We start from the raw sequence: 22845 nt of genomic DNA, 5'->3' as shown, positions 1-22845 counted from the left end.
GAGAAAATAACTGCTCAGGAGAGTGGACTCTATGGCATTGTAACCCACAGAGTTCCCTTCCATCTTGAAAGCCCTCCTTCCCCTAGCCTCTACCCCCCAAATCTCCAAGAGTTTTACAACCCGGAATTGGCAACCAGGCTACAGTATTGTGGCCAGACTGTGAGGGCATGAACACTTCACCTTGCATGCTCTGATCTGTGTCTGACCTAGTACCAGTTTGGTGTAGTGGTTAAGAGCATGGACTTTAATCTGGTTTGATTCCCCACTCCTTCACATGCAGCTGCTGGTGTGACCTTGGATCAGTTACAAGTTCTTTCAGAGTTGTTCTCTCACAAGCAGTTCTCAGAAGAGCTCTCTCAGCCCCACCTACCTCACAGGGTGGGTGTCTGTTGTGGGGAGGGGGAGGGGAAGGAAATTGTAAACCACTCTGAGTGAAGGGCGGGGTATAAATCCAATCTCTTCTTCTCAAATACATTCAAATGCATTTTCCACGTCTCCAAGAGCAAAATGTTTCGAAGCCACCCAAATGTATGTTTCCTTGTCTTCTTTAGAAGGCCTTTTGAGTATTACTTGGTCTTGGTGTGGAACCGCGTTTGCTTTAGGAATGGCTGCGTAGCCAAAGGGGAAAAAGTGGCTGAAGCAGAATTAATTCCCTATTGGGCAGTGTAAGCAGTCTGTCTTGCCAAGGTCTCTGAACAAAGAGACTGGTTCAGGCTCTCTGAGCTCTACAGTGACTTTGTCAAAGTGAGTAGATAAGTGACCGGAGAGAGGAGCCCTTGAACAGTCACACCAAATAATCAGGATTTCTTTCATCTGGCCCACCTTTTCCTTAGCAGCAGAAACTATTTGCTGTTTCAGCCCTTTATGATAAAATAAGTAGGGACCCGCAGTAATTGTGGGGGCATCCATTACACATCTTCGTTCTCCCCCCCCCCCCCCCACAATTGCTGCCACTGGGCCCAGCTTCTCTCTTTCACACACACACACACACCAGCAAGCACCACACAGTTCCCAGCAGCCGGACCCACTGAGGCTTCTCCTCCATCGCCGTCATCCCAGCCACTGGGCCTGCCAAGGCTCCCTCCCCAGTCAATGGTGGTGATCCAGCAAGGCTCCAGGCCGCCAAGCCAGCTAAGGCTTCCCCTCCATCGATGGCAGCAAGCCCCATGTGGCTGGTGGGCTCACCAGGGCTTCTCCCCACCCACTGTTGACAGCGGCAGTGAGCCTTGTGCAGCTCCCAGCCACCAGATCTGCCAAGGTTTCTCCCCCCTCCCAATTACGATGCCAGCAAACTCTGTGTGGGTTCTGACCCCTGAAGGCTTCTCCCCCCCCCATCAGTGGCAACTGCATCAAGAGGAGGTAGGAAGTGTGGGCCTGAGGGGGGGTGGAATCCCTTTCCTCCTCTTAGCTTCACAACTGTGCTGTGGTTCCCAGCCGCTGCCAGGCCTATCACATCTCCCCCTAATCCCACAGCCATCACTGGGGCCACCACAGCTCCTGGGCACTTTTAGCACCAGGCCAGAATATGCTGGAGGTTGGGTGCATTCTCTGCATTTGATTTGAGGGGGAAATTAAATCCCATATTGCATTTTTAAAGATTTCAGATTTTCCTGCAAACTTGGGAAGACCCCCAAGTTTGCAGAAAAACATGTTTAGTGTTGGCGTGGATCTGATCCGCAGATTTAGGTGTTTGCAGATGGGGGCCACACATCGCTATTAGATATATTAAATGGACAACAACATGTATGCATAGACTGTGATCCAGAGTTCACTCACACTAGACCGAAGTTCTGGCTTCATTTGGGCTAAATGAATAATAAGTACCTCAACTTAATCATCTTGTTGCTCAGGTGAGTCAACAAGTCTTTTGCCAGAGATAAGATGATTATACAGACATCCTGCTGTCTTGCCTTAAGTAGTCTGTGGGTTTTAAATACTGTACAGTTATGCTCTTCTAAGCTCACTGAAGTTAGTCGGCGTAAAGGGTGTAACTCTTCTTAGGACTGTGCTGTTTTTATTTTATTAAATGATATAATTGGTTCCTTATTGGGCAATATAATGGGCTAAAACAAATAAAATGAATTTCAGTGGGAATAAACGTAAAGTTCTGCATTTAGGTAGGAAAAATCAAATGCATAATTATAGAATGGGGAGACTTGTCTTGGCAGTAGTATGTGCAAAAAGGATCTAGGGGTCTTAGTAGACCATACACGGAACATGAGTTAGCAGTGTGATGTGGTTGCTAAAAAGGCAAATGCAATTTTGGGCTGTATCAACAGAAGTATAGTGCCCAGATCACGCGAAATGATGGTACTACTTTACTCTGCTCTAGTTAGACCTCACCTAGAGTATTGTGTTCAGTTTGGGGCACCACAATTTAAGAAAGATATAGACAAGCTGGAATATGTCCAGAGGAGGGCAACAAAGATGGTGAGGGGTCTGGAGACCAGGTCCTATGAGGAAAAGTTGAAGCAGCTGGGTATGTTTAGCCTAGAGAGGAAACAACTGAGAGGTGATATGATAGCCATCTTCAAATACTCGAAGGGCTGTCATATAGAGGATGATACGGAGTTGTTTTCTGTTGCTCCAGAAGGTTGGATCAGAACCAACAGGTTGAAATTAAATCAGAATCGTTTTTGGCTAAACGTTAGGAAGAACTTCCTGACAGTTAGAGCAGTTCCTCAGTGGAACAGGCTTCCTCCTGAGATGGTGGGCTCTCCTTCTTTGGAGGTTTTCAAACAGAGGCTAGATGGCCATCTGACAGCAATGCTCATTCTGTGAACTTAGGCACAGCATGTGAGGGAGGGCAGGAAGGGTTGCCTCAGTGCTTAGTTCTTGTGGCCCTTTCTTACATGCCCAGGGGAATGCTGATCGCCACTTTGGGGTCAGGAAGCAGTTTTTCTCTAGGCCAGTTTGGCCAGGGATCCTGGAGGGTCTGGTTGTTTTATTTATTTATTTATTTTTGTCATCTTCTGGGCATGGAACAGTGGTCACTGCTGATGTGGAGGGGGAGGTATTTGTGAATTTCCTGCATTGTGCAGGGGGTTGGAGTAGATGACCCTGGAGGTCCCTCCCAACTCTATGACTCTGTGATTCTATCATAGAATATCCTCTGCTTTAACTAATAGGCTAGAGCAGCATTGCTCAAACCTTGCGACTGAGGCACACCTTTTTATTGAATTTAAAAATTGAAGCACACTTAGAGGTTTAAGAATAAGAACAACTTGGCTTCAAAGGAACCTGCTCGTGGACACATGAAGTTGCTTTATTCTGAATTAGACCATTGGTCCATCCAGGCAGTGGCTCTGCAGGCTCTCAGGCAGAGCTCTTTCACATTACCAGCTGCCTGGTCCTTTTAACTGGAGATACAGAGGACTGAACCTGGGACCTTCTGTGTGCCAAGCAGATGCTCTCCCGCTGAGTTTCCCCCCTTCCTGTCCATGCATAAACACTTTTGCATGGTTAGAAGATGCAAGTCAGAGGTGAGTAATTGCTAATATTAAAAGAGCTCCAGTTCTGCCCCTCTCCACATATAATGGCCCATGCTTTCTCTCTTCTCCGGTCTATCAGATCCTATTAGTCTTCCAGTGTGAAGAGCTAGGTAATATTTAGAGCAAGATTCAAGTCCAGTAGCACCATACAAACAAAGGGTTTTTCCCCCAGGATATAAGCTTTCAAAAGTCAAAACTGCCTTCATCGTAGGTAATGGGTACAATTGCTTTGATAATTCTCCTCCTCCCAGCAATATCTCTAAAGCACGTACAGGCACCGTAGGAAGGAGGAATAATCTGAGTTGTTAAGGTGCATCTACTTCTAGATGCCTCAGCGAATCTGAGTCATGCAGTGAGATCTGGGATGAAAAGGGAGGCATGCTCAATCATGGCAGTTCCTTGCCTCAAGGTGCAGAGCTAGTTACGTGGAAACTTGTTTCCTATCTCATTATATAAAAAAAAAATATTGATGAGCTTATCCAAACAGGATATGATACAGCATTTCATAGGCCTGACTGCAAGTCGTTGGCTGCAGTCTTAAGGACACACATCCAGCTTCCTTACACTGAACCACACCATTGGTCCATCACAGTCAGTATTGTCTACTCAGGTCAGCAACAGTTCTCCAGGGTCTCAGACAGAGGTCTTTCACCTCATGTAGTGACAGCTTCTTTCACTGGAGAACCTGGTGATTGAACCTGGGACCTTCTGCATGCAAACTAGATGTGTTGCCACTGAGCCATGCACCCTCCCCACTGTCCTGGGAGTAAGCCCCACTGAATAACATGGAACTTTGTTCTGAATAGACCTGCTTAGGATTGCTCCCATAGTATTGTTTTGCTGTGAACGAATTTTAATGCGGCATAGTGATTGTGTACTACTCAATTCCTGTCCCTAAGTACACTTGGCAAACACATCTGAAATTGGAAGATGTTGGTATATAGGTGTCATCATAACCTAGTTCTCCCCCTAGTGATAGAGCACTTTAAACATGAATTTGGTTATCAAAGCAGACGTCCTCGACTCTTGGAGTGCAGCCCCCCTTACAGGGCTATTTAACTGTGAATAGATTGTCCTTTATTTCTTGCTTTATCGCCTACTTTTGTTCTGTGGGAATGACCTTTCTAATCTACTCTGGAAACCAGAAGAACTCTTCCTCTTTTGAAGGCAGAAATTTTGAAGGAAGTGGCCAAGGTTACCAATGGTTAAGTAGGATTAAGGATTGGAGCTGGCAAGACCCATTTATCTTGTTTTACTGATACTGGGTAAATGGGACAGAGTAGATGCCAACCCTGTTGATTTATGCCTGAAAATCTACTTGACTGCTGGCAGTGGGGCGAGCATCTTTTCCCCCTTCTTGGAAGGGAATGTGCCACACTCAGTGATGCTGTTGAGACCCAACCCTTTGTTCTTATTAACCAATTCTTTAGGTAACAAAACACTCAGTTTTCACTTTTCCTAGTCCCTGCAACTTGCCATCCGGAGCAGACAAACCAATGCTCCTCATTTTCCAGGAGGGGGACTATCCGTACCTCCGCTGACTACAAGTGATATGGAATGTAGCTGTTAGTGCCTCAAGCGTGCAGCATGTTTTGGTGGTTTGGGTGGATTTCTCTTAAGTCTTCTTTTGAACAGAACAAAAAGGGGGAATCCTTTGTCTCCCCAAGGGCCTTCTGTTGGACACTGTTAGCTGCCATACAGGTTTAAGCCTAAGGCAGGGTTCCGTTACTCTGTCCTTGAGGATAAAAGCCTTGAGGCCTGCTGCCGCCACCAGAAATGATAGGCTTATGCCGATATTTTGAGGCAGATGTTTTAAAATACATTGGCAATGCATGATACCATCAGCAGAAGTCTTTTACCTCCTGCACACTATTGGCCAGCAGAGTGGAGCAGGGTGGTGTGGTGATTACCGAAAAACTTTGACTGCTGCGCTTTGCGTGAGCATTGACGATCATGAGGCTGCTCTATGAATAGGCCCCTGCAAACTGAGTGCTTTGGTGGTGCTAAATACTGTAAGCAACCTTCTGCTGCGACTTATGTTGTGTGTGCAATAAAAATCTATAAATGTTCTTGCTCTTCTTTGCCCTCTTCATGGATTTTTATAAATATATATATACATTGGATCGTAAATAACATGATGGAATACTGTGGTCATGGTGACTGGGAAGGAAAGGGAGGAGATCCTGGGAGAAGGGGTTTAGCTTTGGAGGGAGTCATAGTCTGCTTCTCCATTTGCCTACCAATCCTTCCTCAGTCTCCAAGGTGCAGTAATGGAGGATGGCTACCAGGACTTGGCACCGCCTTAAATACTTCTTTTTGAACCCATGCAGGAGTATTTCTTGTAGAAATTGCTAGTTTTTCACTAGAGAGAAACCTGAGTATGCTAAGGGAATTACATTCAGTCTTGGTATCCTCAGGCTTTTAGTCTGCGGTCAGATGACAAGCTTGCCATGGTCTGGGCATGCCGCAAATTGCACCGGTTTAAGTTGTAGCGGGAAGGTTTGACCAGACAGTACAACCTTGAGGCAGCTTTCCCATGCGCTTGTCCCATGCTTAAGCATCCACATTACTGCTGTGCAGCGTATGGTCAGCGCTTATGTGCATATCTCCAGAGACTCAAAAAAGAGAGAGGTAGAAATGGATCTGACAGTTCATATGTCCCAGCTGGCTTCAGTTTGCAACAGGGAAGTTCAGATGTCCAGAAACGCGGGTTGAAAGCACTGACATCCGTAAAGGCCGGACCTTCCCCGGTGCCTAATTACTCCCCTTCCAAGGTGGGTCAGAACAGGGTGGCGACGACTGTACTCTTGTTTGAGTGCCCATGGCGAAGAGTGGGGTGGAAAGTGTGCTCTGAATTGTTTGGTGGGAGGGAGTTCTGAAACTCCATTACCAAAGCCTGTACCAGACATTTCTGGGGTTTGGAAGCAGTGAAGGGAGTCTTGCATTGGCAGTTAAGTATGCTGAGTTACAGTTCTGCTTGCCCAAGAGCAGCTGACATTTTCTACAGGGGCCCTGTGTGTACTTCTTCTTATGGTTTTGTTGTGTAAGACTGCTGCTGAAACTGACCAGTTCTGTAGCACTGTTACTTCTGTCTTCCTTTGCTTTAACCCTGTCTTCTTTTGCACATCTTCCTTCTCCTGCCCTGTGGCTCTTGTCTGCTCACTTTGCCTCTTCCGTTCTTGCCCTCTCCCTAGGTTCCTTCTTTCTTTATCAGCATTAAGAGGCCCTGTAGTAGGTTTCATCTGACCAAGAAATGAAAATGGCACAGAGCAGAACCACGTTGGTTGTGGCCCATGGTTCTGGAACATTGTCCCAAAGAAAACCAGCACAAGTCGAATCTTGCAGCATTTTAAGAAGCGCTCATTTCATTTGATTATTTCACTTTATTACTTTTTTAAAATAATACCTGTTGGCTGTATGACCCATTCTTGCTTGTGACCCTCTTTCTGAGGGGAAACTTGAGGTACCTTTAAAAAACAACAACAAAAACCCTACACCACACATGATATTAGTCATAACTAATATGCAGGGGGCTTGTTTTATTGCTATGAAACCTTTACCTTTATAGTGAAAAAGACCTTTATCAGTGACCCAATTTAAGCAGCAATGCTTACATTTAAAGTCATGTTGACTTCTTCAATATGACTGTGGCTATATTTATTTATTTATTCAGATATTTAAACTCTCCTTTCCTACAGTGTTGTTGCAGTGCCATGAAATAAGGAAGGTCATTTGGGAGGGTTAATTTTTGAGATTAAGCAATCCCCACTTGTAAAAATATAAGGGGCATTGGGGCTGATCTGATTCCAAGGTTTCCTCAGCCTAGTAGTTCATGAAGAGTTTTCCTCTCTCTTCCCCCACCCCCACATTCTGCAATGATTCCATTTCGTACCCCTGGATCATTTTACTGGTATAACTTAAGCTGTCCTCCCAGCCTCCAACGGAGCCAGATCATCTCTCTCCCCTTCTGTCTTTTGAAGAGAAAATGGAAAGGAACCAGATATTATCTCCTCTGTCCCTCGGGGCTGCCTTGTCTAATTTCTGTTCTTCTGCTGCCTAACCATATGGTTCTGTTCTGCTGCTGCCTAGCCGTATGGAGACTGTCTGGCTTCCACCTTGGCCTTGGGGAGCAGAGTTGCCACCTTGAGGCCAATGGAGTGAAGTGCTGAGAGACTCTCATTGAGGATTTCTGAGTGGGACTTTCTCTTGGCTGTGGTAAACACGGGGAGGCCGGCGGTTGCCTAGCAAAGAGCCCAGAACACACAGAGGTGGGGCTATCTGAGAACAAAGGCAGTTCTTCTGATAACTTCCTCCTTCCCTTTCTCCGTTCCCTGCTCCTCTGGCCAGTGTGATAGCTCGATCTTTTGCCAGTGGGGTCACGTGAGCCCAGGCTGCCTGACTTGCCTTTGTATCTGCAGCATAAGGTGCCGCTGAGCAGACTGCTTCGGCTGCTGTTATGAGGTAAGCACCTCTTGCTGAAGTCTGTGTATCTGGGTCCAGCCGTGGATCTAGGGGGCTTTTGGGGAGCATTTTGCAGAGCTGCCTGCAGTGTGTGTGGGAAAATAGTGTGAAGCAGCTGTATTACTGTTGTGCATCTTCAAAAAGACTGAGCCAGTGCAACAAAGCAGCTGAAATTGGATTCCCAGTTTAGCTTCAGGCGCATATATAAAGTGGTGGTTTCTTCTCTCCTCTTGCCAGTCTGGCAGGCTCCATAAACCCTAATCCTTGTTGTATGTGCATTGCATAGGATTATATAGTACATTCCAGGTATTCTATCATGTGCAAATTCTGGCATGGGGTTGTCTTAAGAGTCTTGGTTTGGAAGTTAGGCTCATGTTGCTACAAAACATGTTTGCTAGTACTAAGCCATTCTTTGGCTCTTTACTTTCTCCATTTGTCTGGGTTTGTTCCAGAAACTCCCCTTAGTTTTAGGGAACTGGTATCCCTGTTTTTACGTGTGGTGCTGGACCTGGGATCTGACCATCAAGGTTGCATTTTCATTTTTGTTGCCTAGAGAGAGGTTTTCTATAGAAGAGAGAAAAAAAGTAATGTAGATGCTTCCTTTCTGTGGCTATACTGGAATTATGTGTCTCTATTCCTAGCTGGATCTCTGTGACCTCCAAGCAGGAGGTGTGCTCGCTTCAGTTTCTCCCGTGCTCTTAAATGACAGCTAAATCGGCTTTCTTCGTTCCCAAGGCCATGGGGGCGGTGGGAGAAAGGCAGCTTTGACTTAGCTGTGTTTTGCCTATGTGTGCTGCTGCTGCTGCTGCTGCTGTGTGTCCTAACACATCACCTCTTTCTGTTTCCCTGGAGCATTGTGGGAATTTTCTCCTCCAGGAAATGGGGTAAGGGATCTCCTCTGTGTTTTCTGAAGCCGATGGTCCATAGTTGTCATTTCTTGGGATCTTCCTTGTGTAAATAGTGATACTGTGCACTCTGGTAACTCTGCCCTTTCCCTGTCCTGCCTTAGGTGAGGTTGTAGCTGAAAGACTATGTCCACAATGGTATACCCCAGGGAGGAGAAGATGGATAAACTGAGCCAGGAGGAGATAATCTCCAACACCAAACTCGTGATGCAGGGGCTAGAGGCCCTAAAGAATGAACACAATTCGATCTTGCACAGCCTGCTGGAAACCATCAAGTGTCTGAAGAAGGATGAGGAAGCCAACCTGGTGCACGAGAAAGCCAACCTGTTGCGCAAGTCTGTGGAAATGATTGAGCTGGGGCTTGGAGAAGCTCAGGTGAGCTGCAGTCCTTTGGGGTGTACCTTTTAACAAATATGGGACACTCATAAATAAGCAGTGGAATACAGTGCCTAGGATGGCTGTGGAAATGTATCCCTTGCTGGCATTTTCAAAAGAAGCTTCAACATGCAGACCCAACACACTTGCTTTCAGTATAGGTGGGGCTGCTTGTAGTCTGCACAAGGACAGAGAAAATTGCAGATTTTGGTATCAAACCTAGACCAGAGCACCTAGTATATCACTGCTTTCACTTTTTTTTTTGAGAGGTAGATAAGTTTCTAGCTCTTATAACTACAAGGATAGGCTTGAAAACATGCGATGTCTGATAAAATCACTGCAAACAGAGAAGAGCTCTGTAGAATTTCTTGGGTGGATGGGGCTTTGATACCTTGCATTAGCTCTCTGTTCATCCCCATGATTTGTAAAAGGGAAATGCATTATGCAGAATAAGCAGATGTGTGCAAATGGATTTAATTTGAATAATCAATTTTTCCAGATGCATTGAGTGGGTAACCTTGGTACAGAATTTTAATATGTTCAGCAGTGCATACACGATTGTGAGCATACAACCCTACTGGGCAAGTAATTGCAGCTGCAGGTTTGTTTGGCATGGCTGTGAAGAAAAAGAACACCCTGATCAATGTTGCTTTCTCATCTCTTCTCCTCATCTGCCCCTGCCCCTCCCAGCTTTCTGGTCCGAGGTGACTAGAAGGAGACATGGCGTGCAAAATTGTAGGGTGGTTCAGAGCCCTTTGTCATCTCTTGGGCACATTTCCAGTCCATATCTTACCTAAATGTGACAGTTCCACACTAAACTGATTTTAGTGCCTCCTGCCCTGACCCACTTCCCTCTTCTTCAGAGGCCTTGAGGAGTCATAGCCCTATTTCCCCTTGGCAAGGAAAGAGGTGAATTCATGAGGTAGCTCAAGTCTGGGGAGGTAGGTTTGGGCCACTTTGCTGAACTCTAGCATCTTGTCTTCTCGCTTGAAACAGGGTATTGGAATAGACAGTTCCTTAGGTACTGTCCACTCTGACTTCATATAATTCTGGTAGGCCCCAGAATTCCTTGTGCTAGTTTCCTAACTGGTACGGGAGGACTTCAGTCTGGCTGGGGTGGAGCTTCCTGCACTCAGTGGCAAAGAAACTGCCTCTCAGATAGGATCTGAGGGCCCCAAGCATAGTGATCAAGCTCTCATTGCTTCTCTTGGGTTAGGTGATGATGGCTCTGTCAAACCACCTGAATGCAGTGGAGTCAGAGAAGCAGAAGCTGCGGGCTCAAGTGCGGAGGCTGTGCCAGGAGAACCAGTGGCTGCGGGACGAGCTGGCTAACACCCAGCAGAAGCTGCAGCGCAGTGAACAGACAGTGGCGCAGCTCGAGGAAGAAAAGAAGCACCTGGAATTCATGAACCAGCTGAAGAAATATGATGAAGATGTGTCCCCGTCGGTGAGGATCCAGACTCAGGGTTGCCTATGTCTGTGCCTTGCTCCACCTAAGAAACGCTAGTGGCAGTGAGCTTTCTAAGAGCGCTCCACCCATTTGAGCTTGTCTAATGCAGGGCTGGATGGTACGGATCACTCCAGCTACAGTGGGTGCAGCCCACGTCTGTAGCTGAGCTGGTGGTTACCTTGTCGCTGAGGAGGGCACTGAATGGCCTTGTTGGGGGGGGGGGGTCAGAACTCTCCATGCCTAAATAAACGTCAATAATTTGTGCTGCTTTTTAAATGTTTTGAATAGTTGTTGTCTTTCCATCTGTGGGTTAGGAGGAGAAGGAAGGTGACTCGACAAAGGACTCCCTGGATGATTTGTTTCCAAATGAAGAAGAAGATCAGGGCCAAGGCTGTAGGTTGCATTCCTTCCCTTGGGAACTTGGATGGTGGGGAGGATGGAGGTATAAGGCCTGCCTGGGTCACCTTCTCTAGCTGAGCACTGTTTTCAAAAAGCACTCTAGCTGGTTTGAAGTAGGGAGAAGCAATCCCCACCCCCCCAAGCTCATTCTATATGAGGGAGCCGCAGCATGGAATTGCGAGCTCCCTCTTCTTTCCCTTCATAACGTGAGCTATCTTTGCAGTGCCGCATCAACACAGCAGCGCGGCAGCGGCTGCCCAGCAAGGTGGCTACGAGATCCCGGCACGCCTGCGAACGCTCCATAACTTGGTGATCCAGTATGCTTCACAAGGGCGCTATGAGGTAGCTGTGCCTCTTTGCAAGCAGGCTCTAGAAGACCTGGAGAAGACTTCAGGCCATGATCACCCTGATGTGGCCACAATGCTGAATATTTTGGCTTTAGTATATAGGTGAGAGCAGGGCCCTTGCTGCTTCATGGGGTGGCCGATACTTCACATGAAGGGTGTGGAAACCAAGCTGCTTTGGTTTTTCTCATTGGGCAAAGATAAAGGTCTCATTTTGAGCAGGGAAGTGGAAGGGGAAGGGGGTTGTATGGAGAGAGCCCAGCATGCTGAACTCTGTTCTGGAGAGTTGTAGGGAAGACATGAGGTGCAGTATTTGCTCTCTCTCTCTCTCTCTCTCTCTCTCTCTCTCTCTCTCTCTCTCGGTTCCATGTGTAGTTTGAATCTCTGCCATTCTAGTATTGCATACTATCTGTGCCTTATTTTATGCTGCAGGGATCAGAACAAATACAAAGAAGCAGCTCACCTGCTGAATGATGCGCTGTCGATTCGGGAGAAGACGCTTGGGAAGGATCACCCTGCAGTAAGTATCAGTTCTCCTTTTGAGCAGGTGGGGATCATGAAGCAGTCGAGTGGGTAGCAGACCTATTACACAATCATACAATACAATAGCCGGGGTCAACTGATCTAAAAGAGAGTCACATGACCCTGTCAGTTGACCTACGGAAGCATCGTTGTGGGTAATGGCTGGGGGGAAAGACAGTAAAAAGAGTAAAACTGCTTGTCAGGACAGGAAGGAGTTTCAGCTCTGGCTGCTTGGCTTTGAGTCAGGCAAGGAGGGAGACGCGGTGAAATAAACAGGTTCTTATTTTGAGACTCTCCTGCTGCACAGCTGTGAAGTAAAAAAGGTAAGACTTCTAGGAGGGAAATGTTAAGCAAAACGCACAGGGAAAAGGAAGAGTGAAGGGTTTCTTTAAGATCTCCCTGTGACAGAGTGAATTGGATAAGGGCCCTAAAAGGTTAGGGACTGTAGACTATACCGCTGTGTATAGATCATACTATCTCTAGCTGTAAGTAGATGCCTGTGTAATTTTCGTATTGTTTAATGTGTCATGTTAATACTTACGCTTTGCCATTGTTTCTGATTTCTGGTTTGTTCCAGATTTCTATAAGTCAGATTCCATTGTATTGTCTATTGGATGTCCCATCCTGTTGATGGTATTAACCTATTCTGTGAAATCTGCCTTGAGTCCTCGGGAGAAAGGCGGACTATAAATAAAGTAAATAAGTAGATATCTCCCTACAGCCCTCCCTCACAGGAAGCCCAAGCAGGATGTGGTGGTGGTAGTTGTGACATGGCATCTCGTGGAGTGACATAATCAAAGGGCGAGTCCTTTTGTTATGCACCCATTCGTATTCTTGATATATTTTATAAATGTTCCTATAATGTATCTAGTACTGCCGTCCTATACATTGCATAGCTGATATTGGACTGTGTGCTGTGGTGCGTCTGCAAACAAACTCTTTGGTCCAACTGGATTCCACTCCAGTCGCACCGTAGAGACCAAATAAGATTTTGGGGGGTATGAGCTTTGATTCTCGAAAGCTCATACCCTTCAAAATCTTGTTGGTCTCTGAGGTGCCACTGGAGTGGAATCTAGCTGTTCTCCTGCAGACCAACAGGGCTACACATTGAAACGCTTTGGGTGCTTTCCCTAGCAGAGGTTGCAATGTGACGGGGTTTCAATGAACATTGCTGAGATACTCGACCTATCCCGCCTATCCCGGTTTCTTTTCAGCTCCCCCTTGCTCTTCCTTGGCTCTAATATAGGAGTGCTTATATTCTGCAGGTGGCAGCAACCCTGAACAACCTTGCTGTTCTCTATGGCAAGAGGGGGAAATACAAGGAGGCAGAACCATTATGCAAGCGAGCGCTGGAGATCCGTGAAAAGGTATCTTGGAGGAGGAAGGGCCAAGGCCCTGGGGCACTTAGGAGCAGGCCTCTGTGGCACCTCCTAGCACTGTTAATCTTCACCAGTCACCTACTTCCTGAATACAGGGGAACACCTGTGGAGAGGCTGATGCAGAATTCATGCAGAGGGAGGAGGGTGTATATCTGAGTTCTGATGACATCCCCACGTCACTTCTCCCCACCAATAAGGGAAAATTCAGCTGTAGTCTATTCTTTTTTTGTAGATGGTTTTCTCTGTCTTTTGCGGCTTCTTCAGGTTCTAGGCAAAGATCACCCAGATGTGGCCAAGCAGTTGAATAACCTGGCACTACTGTGCCAGAATCAGGGCAAATATGAAGAAGTGGAATATTACTATCGCCGGGCACTGGAAATCTACGAGTCTCGCCTGGGTCCCGATGATCCAAATGTTGCCAAAACAAAGAACAACCTGGTAGGTCCCGTGGGTGGTAGCGGGGTCTTACGGAGGTCTCTTGGGGAAATAGCAACGTGTCTCTCGGGATTGGTGGTGAAGGCATAGTCAGTGCTACATTTTAAGATGCTTTTTCCACTCTCCCTGTGTCAGGCTTCCTGCTATCTGAAACAAGGCAAATACAAGGATGCAGAGGTCCTCTACAAAGAGATTCTCACCCGAGCCCATGTGAAGGAATTTGGCTCTGTGGATGGTATGCAGGGGGGGGGGGAAGAGCAAAGAGGGAGGGGAATATATGGCACCTGGCTAAAGGGAAGTCTGAATTTCAGAACCCTGAGAACATGGGGAATTTTATCTCACTCCTCAGTCTCCTTCCGTTAGTGTAGAAAGCCATCAGGTCGCACGGTGGCTGTTTGGTCTGATTTCTGTGCCACTCCAAACAGGAAAAAAAGCCACATGTTGTCCACAGCACAAGTACTGCCTACTTTCTTCATGGCCTACTTAAATAAATTACCTGACAGTTAACAGATTGGCATCCTTTACAGTAATCACTGCATGTAGCATAGAGAAATTGTTCCTCTGGAATTATCAGTGTGTCTTTTTTCCTCCTCTTGGTCTTTTTTGCCTGCAGATGAACACAAGCCTATATGGATGCATGCGGAAGAAAGAGAAGAGATGAGCAAGGTGAGTTCCAAAGGGTACTGTTACCTGGCAAGGATCTGCCCTATGCTTGAGCTGATGAAGGTCACATATACTATACCGGGGAAACGGCAGCATCCTCTCTTTGCCGTAGGGTGTCTGAGGATATGGCATCTGTCTGCTGGCACTTGCAGAGGAGCCCTGGATAGTTAAAGCAGCAGCCTTTTGCGAAGGGGTGGAGAGAGCAGCTGTTCACCAAGGGTGGGTGGGTGTAAGAATCACATTCTGGAGTGGTTTTCTCTGGAGGGAGTTGGTGTGTTTTTCCAGTGCCTGCATGTTTTCTCTTTGCTTATAGTGTACTCCTTAGGACGTACTGGACAGTGGAAGATGGAGGAATCGCAGCAGGTGTCTGAGCCACAGACATTTCCAGAATCAGGGAGACTTTTGAAAAAATGCCAAGCCTCTCTGTTTGCTCATTTGGAAGTCCATTTGGTAAATCAGGGTTAGGCAACAGAATGGGAAGAAGCTTCAGCCTTCTGCACCATCACCCCTTCCCTGAGCACCTCCTGCTTCAGGCCTGCCAATTCTAGGAACGCCAATTATTAGACGACACCCCCCCTACACTGGGAAGAGACCAGGAAATGAGCAAAGTTCCTCTGTTAGAGCTTCAAAAAGCAGAAGGCCCTTAGGAGAAGGGCTCATAAGAACATAAGAGACGCCAATGTTGGATCAGGCCAAAGGCCCATCCCGTCCAACACTCTATATCACACAGTGGCCAGAAATACCAGTGCCATCAGGAGGTCCACCGGTGGGGCCAGGACATTAGAAGCCCTCCCACTGTTGACCCCCCCCCCCAAGCACCAAGAAGACAGAGCATCACTTGCCCCAGAGCCCCTATCTATACCTTGTGGCTAATAGCCACTGATGAATCTCTGCTCCATATGCTTATCTAATTCCCTTTTGAAGCCGTCCATGCTTGTAGCCGCCACCACTTCCTGTGGTAGTGAATTCCATAATTCACTACCTCCTGCCTCTAGCACAGTGAACAATGGTCCCTGGCTTTTTGGGAAACCTACAATGCAAGGTATAGGGCAGGAACTTGATGTGCCTTTGAGCTGAGCTGATGGACACTGATGTTCCCTCTTGCAGAGTGGTTCACAGATAGGGCATATAAAGACTTCCTCTGGCAGAAGCAATTTACTCCTTCCATCTCAATGCCATTTTTAGAAATCTGATCTAATGTCTGACACATGTTTGATGAGTAGCTCTGCTTCCCAGACATGTAACATGGACCACATTGTATCTTAAAACTGCAGGCTGACAGTTCCTTCTTTATTGGATCGTGGCCAGGCTCTCTAAATTGCCTCCCGCGGGACAGATGGTTTAGGAGTGTGTGTCAGGTGGAGCTGATGATGTTTAGGGTGAGCCAGCAAGCCTGCTTTCATTCATGCCCTTCTGGGCAGCACATAGAATCTCTTGCTGGATGTTCTGGATGTTTCTGTCTGCTGCCTTGGAGCTGGTGAATAGAAGGATCCAACTCTGCAGTCAGGAAATAATTTGGCATTGATACAGAATACAAAATGGGAGCAGTGCTCCCCTGTATGTGACCACCACGCTACTGAGCACTGATTCTTGCTCCCCACCTAGACCATGGGCTGCAAGGAGCCAGCTGGTTACCACTTGGCTTGAATGAGAGTTTTTCTATATATCCTTGAGCTGAAATTGGCTGCTCCCTAGACTAGATTCCTTATGCTAGTGCTTTTAATGAGTGGGTGCCTTCCCTTCTGAGGTCTAGTACTGTTTGGGGGGTTTCACTGCAAGGCATCAGCGTTCTTCAGCTTGATCATCTTGGATATTTTTGTTTCTATCAAGTTTTTCCCCCACTGGCCTCATTTCTTCTCATGTTGTTGGGGGGGGGGGGACCCTGCAAGGTGTTCCCTCAGCACCTCTTTCATACATGCTACTGAACCTTTAAACTTTGCATAATGCCTGAGCTGGATTCTGGAAATGAGCATCTAGGAAGCCACTGGGAAGAGCTTTTATTCCTGAACGTGAGACCACAACAACTTGCTCCCACCATTTTCCTTCAAGTGTCTACTAGCGGAAGTATCTTTTTTTGCTGGCTAGTGCCTGCCTTATCTTGCTAATGACTCTGCACCCATGGACACTGGGAAGAGAGACTGGAAGACCGTGGAGCATAAGACGTGGATCCTTCCCCATCTGCCATTAGTTCTCCTCTTTACTTCAGCTGCTTCAAGATTTAAGTCCATCACCAAAGTCCAACCTGCGCTTGAGGCTGAAATTGTCTCTTGTCCCGCCATATGCCGATGAACTTTCAAAGTTCTACAGTTGTGGGGAAAGTTATAGCTAGTTGGTGTATCCATTGCAAGCCTTCGTTTTGATTGCTCAAGGCCTCCTGCTGGATAATACTTGGGGGGAAAGCTACAGGCACATTAAGAGCTCAGAGTTGCATATACCATTGCAGGAATTAATACAAACCCTTTTGGGTTAGATCAGTAACATTATTGCTTTATCAGAGGTGAAGAAACAGTTGCCTAAAGCTGCCAGATGAGTTAAGGGTTCACTGGAACTATGAATGGGGAACATGTTCTTTACTGATAAGCTTTATCAGCTTTTTAAATGCAGAAGTTAGACAGAGCTTTCCAGAATGACAAAACAGGGACTTTTTCAATGAATGGAGAAGAATGAGGTCATACATTGCTGGAATAAGGAGCTTCTCCCCTGACTTGTAATGTGTTCTGATTCCAGAGGCCAGGCTTCCATTCCTTACCATGTTGTCATCGACTGGCATGCTTGGCTTCTCATTTCTGTCTTGTGCTATTAAAAGGCATAAAACCCACCTTGCTAAAGAGCTGCTTTTTGTTTTTCTCAGCATATTATTTGTACAGTGTGGCTTCAGAAAGAGTCAGTGAGTTGACATTTAGTCACCTTCCTATGAATGGGCTTGGAATTGTGTAAGATGTTCATGGTTTGTGGTGGATGCTGGATAGTGGCAGGTGAGGGGAATAAACAAGATATGATGGCTGACATCCCCCTTGTCATCAGAACTGAAGGGATGAGAAGAAGAGGTGGATTGCTCCATTAGGTTCTGCTGAATAGAAACTTTGGGAGCTCAAAATTGGTGAGTAACCCACAGGAACAGAATTCTGCAGGACTGAAAGATGGTGCCTATCATCCAAAAGCATCTAAGTACCAGATCTCTCTGAGAAGCAGCATGGTGTAATGGTTATGAGCAGCGGACTCTAATCTGGAGAACCAAGTTTGATGCCCCACTCCTCCACCTGAAGCCTGCTGGGTGACCTTGAGCCAGTCACAGTTCTCTCCAAACTCTCTCAGCCTCGCCTACCTCACAAAAGGCCTGCTGTGGGGAGAGGAGGAAGGAAATTGTAAGCTGCTTTGAGACTCCTTAGGGCAGGGAAAAGTGAGGTATAAAATTTACTCTTCTTTTCTAAGGTTATAGCACAACGTCCGCCGCAGAACTGTCCTACAAGGGGAGAGAAGATTTAGGTTCTTGACTTACAGTCCTATTTACTTCATTTATAGCCTGCCTTTTTCACTGAGCCTCATGGTGGATTACAAAATACAGAAAAAACAATTCAGTCAGACAGCACAAGACATCCATTAACAATGCAATAGGACTAGAATTGCAGAAATTAGGGAAGCAACGCAAACAAAAATACCTCTCTAAGGCATGACGTACCATAAACAATCCTTTACCTGAACTGTTGAGAGTAAACCACTGAAATCAATAGCATTTATTCCCAGATAAATATAGATAAGCCTGCAGTTTATGAATAATTTTTCTTCGAGCTCAGCTTGCAGCTAGACTAGGAACATGTGGTTATTGGAGGCCTTCCTGATTTATGAGAGGAATTGTAGAGTGAATGGAGCACTAAGTAAACCTGAACCCCTGCTTAACTGCAAACCTTGACAGTGCCCAGTTTAAAGAATGCCTTGTGTGTCAATCCCTTTTCATCATTCTGGCTTGGAAATACCCTGGAAGGTTTACGCTTACCTGTTAGTTGGATCTGTGTGTCCTTTGCACAGACTTAAGGCAGTAGCCATCCTTTAAAGTGCAGTGGTTCAACTGGATAAGGGGATGAGCCATACCACCGAGCCAATATGTAAGGTAGCTTCATATTTATGAGAAACAGGGGAAGTGAGAGTCCTGTGTGCTTCCCTGAGCTCTATGGAGGAAAGGCAAGGTACATATGTAATAAATTTCATATGTGTGAGACCAAGCAGAGTTTTGTGACAAAGCTATGGGCTTTATAAGAGGCCTGAAGGTACTCTTTGGCTACACTAGCACTTGACCATCTAGTGTTCCACTAGGTTACTGTATTCCTACTGTGATTGTGCAGAATGTCTTTGGTGGCTGTGTTGAACCTGGACTGAAACTTGAGTATCTTATACTGGGCAGAAGCTGGATTTCTTGTCCAAATCAAAATCCCAGGGAAGGTGACAATAACTGAAATACACATAACCACAGATATAAAATATAGCATGTTTAAAACCTCCACTCTGATCAGCCATTTGGCATCTGGGCAGCCTGTTTTGTCCCAATAAATGAAGCCATTTCCATTTGAATGAATGAATCCATTCTCGATTAACAACCCAGGTCCCCTTGGTCTTCCAACACAGTTTTGCAGCCTTGGGTTTGCTTGTCTCTTCCACCTTTTTAGTAATACGTTGTAGGCATTAATATATTTCAGTTCATTCAGTATTTCTCTTGGGTCTTTACCAACTTAGATTTCCCCCAGACTTCAGAACTGTAAGGCAACTGACTGGCGGAGGAACACCTATGAAAGAATTTTAATCAGGAAGATATTTGAAGCCTAGGGAACTAATGACCAAATCAGAGTCCTGTATGTTGGCCGACTGCCCCAGAGAATATTGAGGGAACAATAACCTGCCAGCAATTGGGCACAATTCCAAGGGGAAGCTGTTGCTAAAGAGGAATCTGTTTCAGGAAGCTTCAGGAATGGGGCGGCAGGGGTGGCATGCACAGGATAAAATGCCGGAGCTTGACTTTCACTTGCTAGTCTTGTTTCAGCCCATAAACACTTGTGCTGAGAAGCTTAATCATTTGTTTCCCTGAGGATTTTAGACCCTATTAATGATTAATCTCCAATTCAACAATCAAACTTTTTGTACAGTCTCTCTGTGCACTGCATTTTGTAGGCATGGGATGTTCATGTTTTTGCCCACGCTCATTTGCAAATGTGTTTTATGCGTGTGTCTGGTTCACCCTCAGGCCCTGGAGTTCCAAAATGTCAGCACAGACTCTAGCAGCTTCTGTATCTGAACGAGATATGCACTCATTATCCATTTTCGTATGCTGAAACATGGACAATCCTCCATTTATGCATTTTGCAGTTTGTTTTTTCTAAGCCCAAACCCTAATGTGAGCAGAGGGCCTATTCTTCAGTTACTGTGCTGTTGATATGTAAGCCTGCAATACATAAATGTGCTGACTGTTCTTTGTAAACTTGGGGCTTAGCAGCTCTGCCTTCTTAATCATCCTGGGTGCAAATTAATTTCCCAAAAATCAGTATATCACTCTCCTGAATTTTTTGCCTTTTTCTGTGCTTGGTGTGTGTGGATGTGTTTGGGAGGGCAGGGGTAGAACTTGCCCTGTAGGTCCTCCCCAGGTGAGAATCAAGACCTTTTCTGTGTCAGTTCCAAGCTGATGGGTATCTTCACTGGGAAACTTTTCAGTCTGACCCCACTCTCCTGCTTTCTGGGGAGTCGTTTCCAGGCTTTGCCTTGGGGTGCCATGATAACCTGGATGTCCTTTTCCAGTGAGACTGCTTTCTTCCTTGCCTAAGAATTACAAACATTGACTTAAATAGATCTTCTGTCCATCCCCTGGCCTGGAGATGCCAGCTAACCTCAGTGCATGCCCCTGTGTTAATCATCCTAGTACTAATCAAAGAGTGCAGTAAGTACCTGTGCAGAACAGGTGTTTGGAGTCATTAATGGGCTAGTCCAGGGCTAACTGAAGATCAGTCTGGACAAAACAGAGGAGCTATTGGTGGGAGGGATTACTAGGCCATGGAGATGGGTTTCTGCCTGGGCTGACAGTGTTACACTCCCCTTGAAGAATCAGATATGCTGGTTGGGGATGCTTTTAGAACCAGCTTTATTTTGGGCTCTAACCACTTTTATGGTGAACCAGCTGCAACCTTTCTTGGAAAGGAATGACCTTGGCACAGTTATACATGCTCTGGTCATGTCAAGTTTACAGTCATCTGATGTATTGCTTAGGGGGCTGCCTTTGGGAAATTACTGGAAGCTCTTCATTGGCTCCTGGCTTTGTTCTTGAGTGGAATTAAAAGACTTGGTTTTATCTTGTAAAACTTTGAACAGTTGGGGCTAGAGTATCAGAAAGACCACCTATTCCCATGTGGACCTGCTGACTTTCTTAGGGGTCTTTCTTTAGGTCTCCTTGTCATTGGAGATGAGGTGGGTGATGACTACAGATAGGGTAGTGGTGGTTGTGGCCTGATTCTGAAATTCCCAGCCTAGAAAGACCCACCTAGCACTTTGTTAACATTCAAGCGCCAGGCAAATGCCAATCAGTTCTCTAGTGTCTTTGGCTGATTTCCTAATTTCATTCTGATTTAGCTGTCCTGTAACTAGTCGTCTTGTTTTCATTGAGTGGTGTTCTTGTTTTGGTAATTTTAATGCTGTTTTTTGGTTTAATATTGTAATATGTATATTGGTTACTTCATAAGCTGCAATTGAGCATATTTTGGAAAATTTTGGAATAGAAATATTTTAACAAAGGGCTGCAAGGTAACAGATCTACATCTCTGTTACATGCTAGTGTTCAGTTAGAAAGGCACATTCTGACTGTGGCCTGCAAAGTGCTGATGGTTTGGTTGTCCTAACAGATCTTCTCTTTCTCCTCTTCTTCTCCAGGGCAAGCACAGAGACAACACCCCTTATGCAGAGTATGGTGGCTGGTACAAGGCCTGTAAGGTTAGCAGGTAAGATCTGAAATGTCCCAAAGGGTCCCAGCCCCCTTTACCTTCTGTAACCCTTTATTTTTCCTTTGAAGATCCATGTTTGAACACAAAGGAAACAAATTTCTGAAGATGATCTTAAATGCGTGGGTGGGGCCAAAACAGAGGAGAGCAGTGGAGGTGAAAGTGCAAGGTGAAAGGCAGAACAGAGGCAAGAGACGTGGAGAGCAGATGGAAGCAGTGCACCAAAAGGTCCAGTCTGATTCCTGCTTCTGCTAACGCCACCACAGCTATTGCTGCGTGGCACATATTGAACAAGGGCCAAATGTGTCATTGCACCCTGCTGAGGTCACCACAGCAAATTGACACTGAGTGTCCAAGGCCTTCACACTCTCCCAGAGCCTCTCCCAGAGCATGAGAGCCAATTTGGTGTGAGAGCCAGTTTGGTGTAGTGGTTAAGTGTGCGGACTCTAATCTGGGAGAACCGGGCTTGATTCCCCACTCCTCCACTTGCACCTGCTGATGTGACCTTGGGTCAGTCACAAGCTCTGGCACAGCTGTGCTTGAAAAAGAGCAGTTTGTGTCAGAGTTCTCTCAGCCCCACCCACCTCACAGGGTGTCTGTTGTGGGGAGGGGAAGGGAAAGGAGTTTGTAAGCCACTCTGAGACTCCAAGTGAAGGGCGGGGTATAAATCCAATCTCTTCTTCTTCTCTTTCTAGAGCCACAACAGGCCTTATTCCTAGCGCGTGTGTATGTATGTATATATATGTATGTATGTATATAAATATATATGTATGTATGTATGTATGTATATAAATATATATGTATGTATGTATATATATATATGTATGTATGTGTGTATGTATGTACACACATATATATACATATCTCCTGTAAGCTGCCCTGAGCCTGCCTCAGCGGGGAGGGCAGGATACAAATAAAACAAACAAATGCTAGGGAACAAGGCCGTCATAGCAAGGGGCAAGTACAGCTTCCTTATGGAACATCTTATCCCATTTGAGGATCATTCTGTATGTTAGCAGTAGCTGGACTAAGTTGCCCTAGTGTGACAGGAGGCTAGAGCTGCAGACAAAGGGACTCAGATGTTCAGAGTATTACAAGGGTAGGCAGAGGACTGCTAGGATACAGTAACTTCAGTTCTGTGCTTTCTTTCTGCATCTCTCAGCCCCACTGTGAACACTACCCTGCGGAACCTGGGGGCATTATACAGGCGTCAAGGCAAACTGGAAGCTGCAGAAACTTTGGAAGAGTGTGCTGTGCGGTCACGGAGACAGGTAAATCCCACACTACACAGGGACTCCTGTTGATGGAATGGAACTCTGGGGGAGGAGGATGCAGAAGGTGTGTGTTTCTGCTTATATTTATTTATTGGAGTTATTCAAATTGTATTTTATTAACTTTTATATAGGGCAATGCTAGGGTTAGGCTCCCAGATCTAATCAGTCGTTTTCCC

General features: G+C 46.0%; 1 protein-coding gene across 3 annotated transcripts in view; it reads left to right on the top strand.

Moving 5' to 3' along the window:
- Window positions 1–22845, top strand: part of KLC4 (kinesin light chain 4) — a 66960-nt gene that overhangs the window by 22936 nt on the left and 21179 nt on the right. For all 3 annotated transcript variants that reach the window (XM_015426260.1, XM_015426259.1, XM_015426261.1), the window contains exons 2-12: window positions 8962–9232; window positions 10449–10679; window positions 10997–11075; window positions 11305–11530; window positions 11858–11945; window positions 13213–13314; window positions 13591–13764; window positions 13897–13996; window positions 14375–14427; window positions 21328–21395; window positions 22558–22666. In XM_015426260.1, coding sequence (XP_015281746.1) covers window positions 8984–9232; window positions 10449–10679; window positions 10997–11075; window positions 11305–11530; window positions 11858–11945; window positions 13213–13314; window positions 13591–13764; window positions 13897–13996; window positions 14375–14427; window positions 21328–21395; window positions 22558–22666 — 1479 coding nt within the window. In that variant the 5' untranslated portion in view covers window positions 8962–8983. The remainder of the gene's footprint in view (window positions 1–8961; window positions 9233–10448; window positions 10680–10996; window positions 11076–11304; window positions 11531–11857; window positions 11946–13212; window positions 13315–13590; window positions 13765–13896; window positions 13997–14374; window positions 14428–21327; window positions 21396–22557; window positions 22667–22845) is intronic.

The sequence above is a fragment of the Gekko japonicus genome, unplaced genomic scaffold, assembly GCF_001447785.1.
Source record: "Gekko japonicus isolate JY-2015 unplaced genomic scaffold, Gekko_japonicus_V1.1 scaffold405, whole genome shotgun sequence".
Classification (NCBI taxonomy): domain Eukaryota; kingdom Metazoa; phylum Chordata; class Lepidosauria; order Squamata; family Gekkonidae; genus Gekko; species Gekko japonicus.
This window is presented reverse-complemented; position numbering and strand designations above follow the sequence as displayed.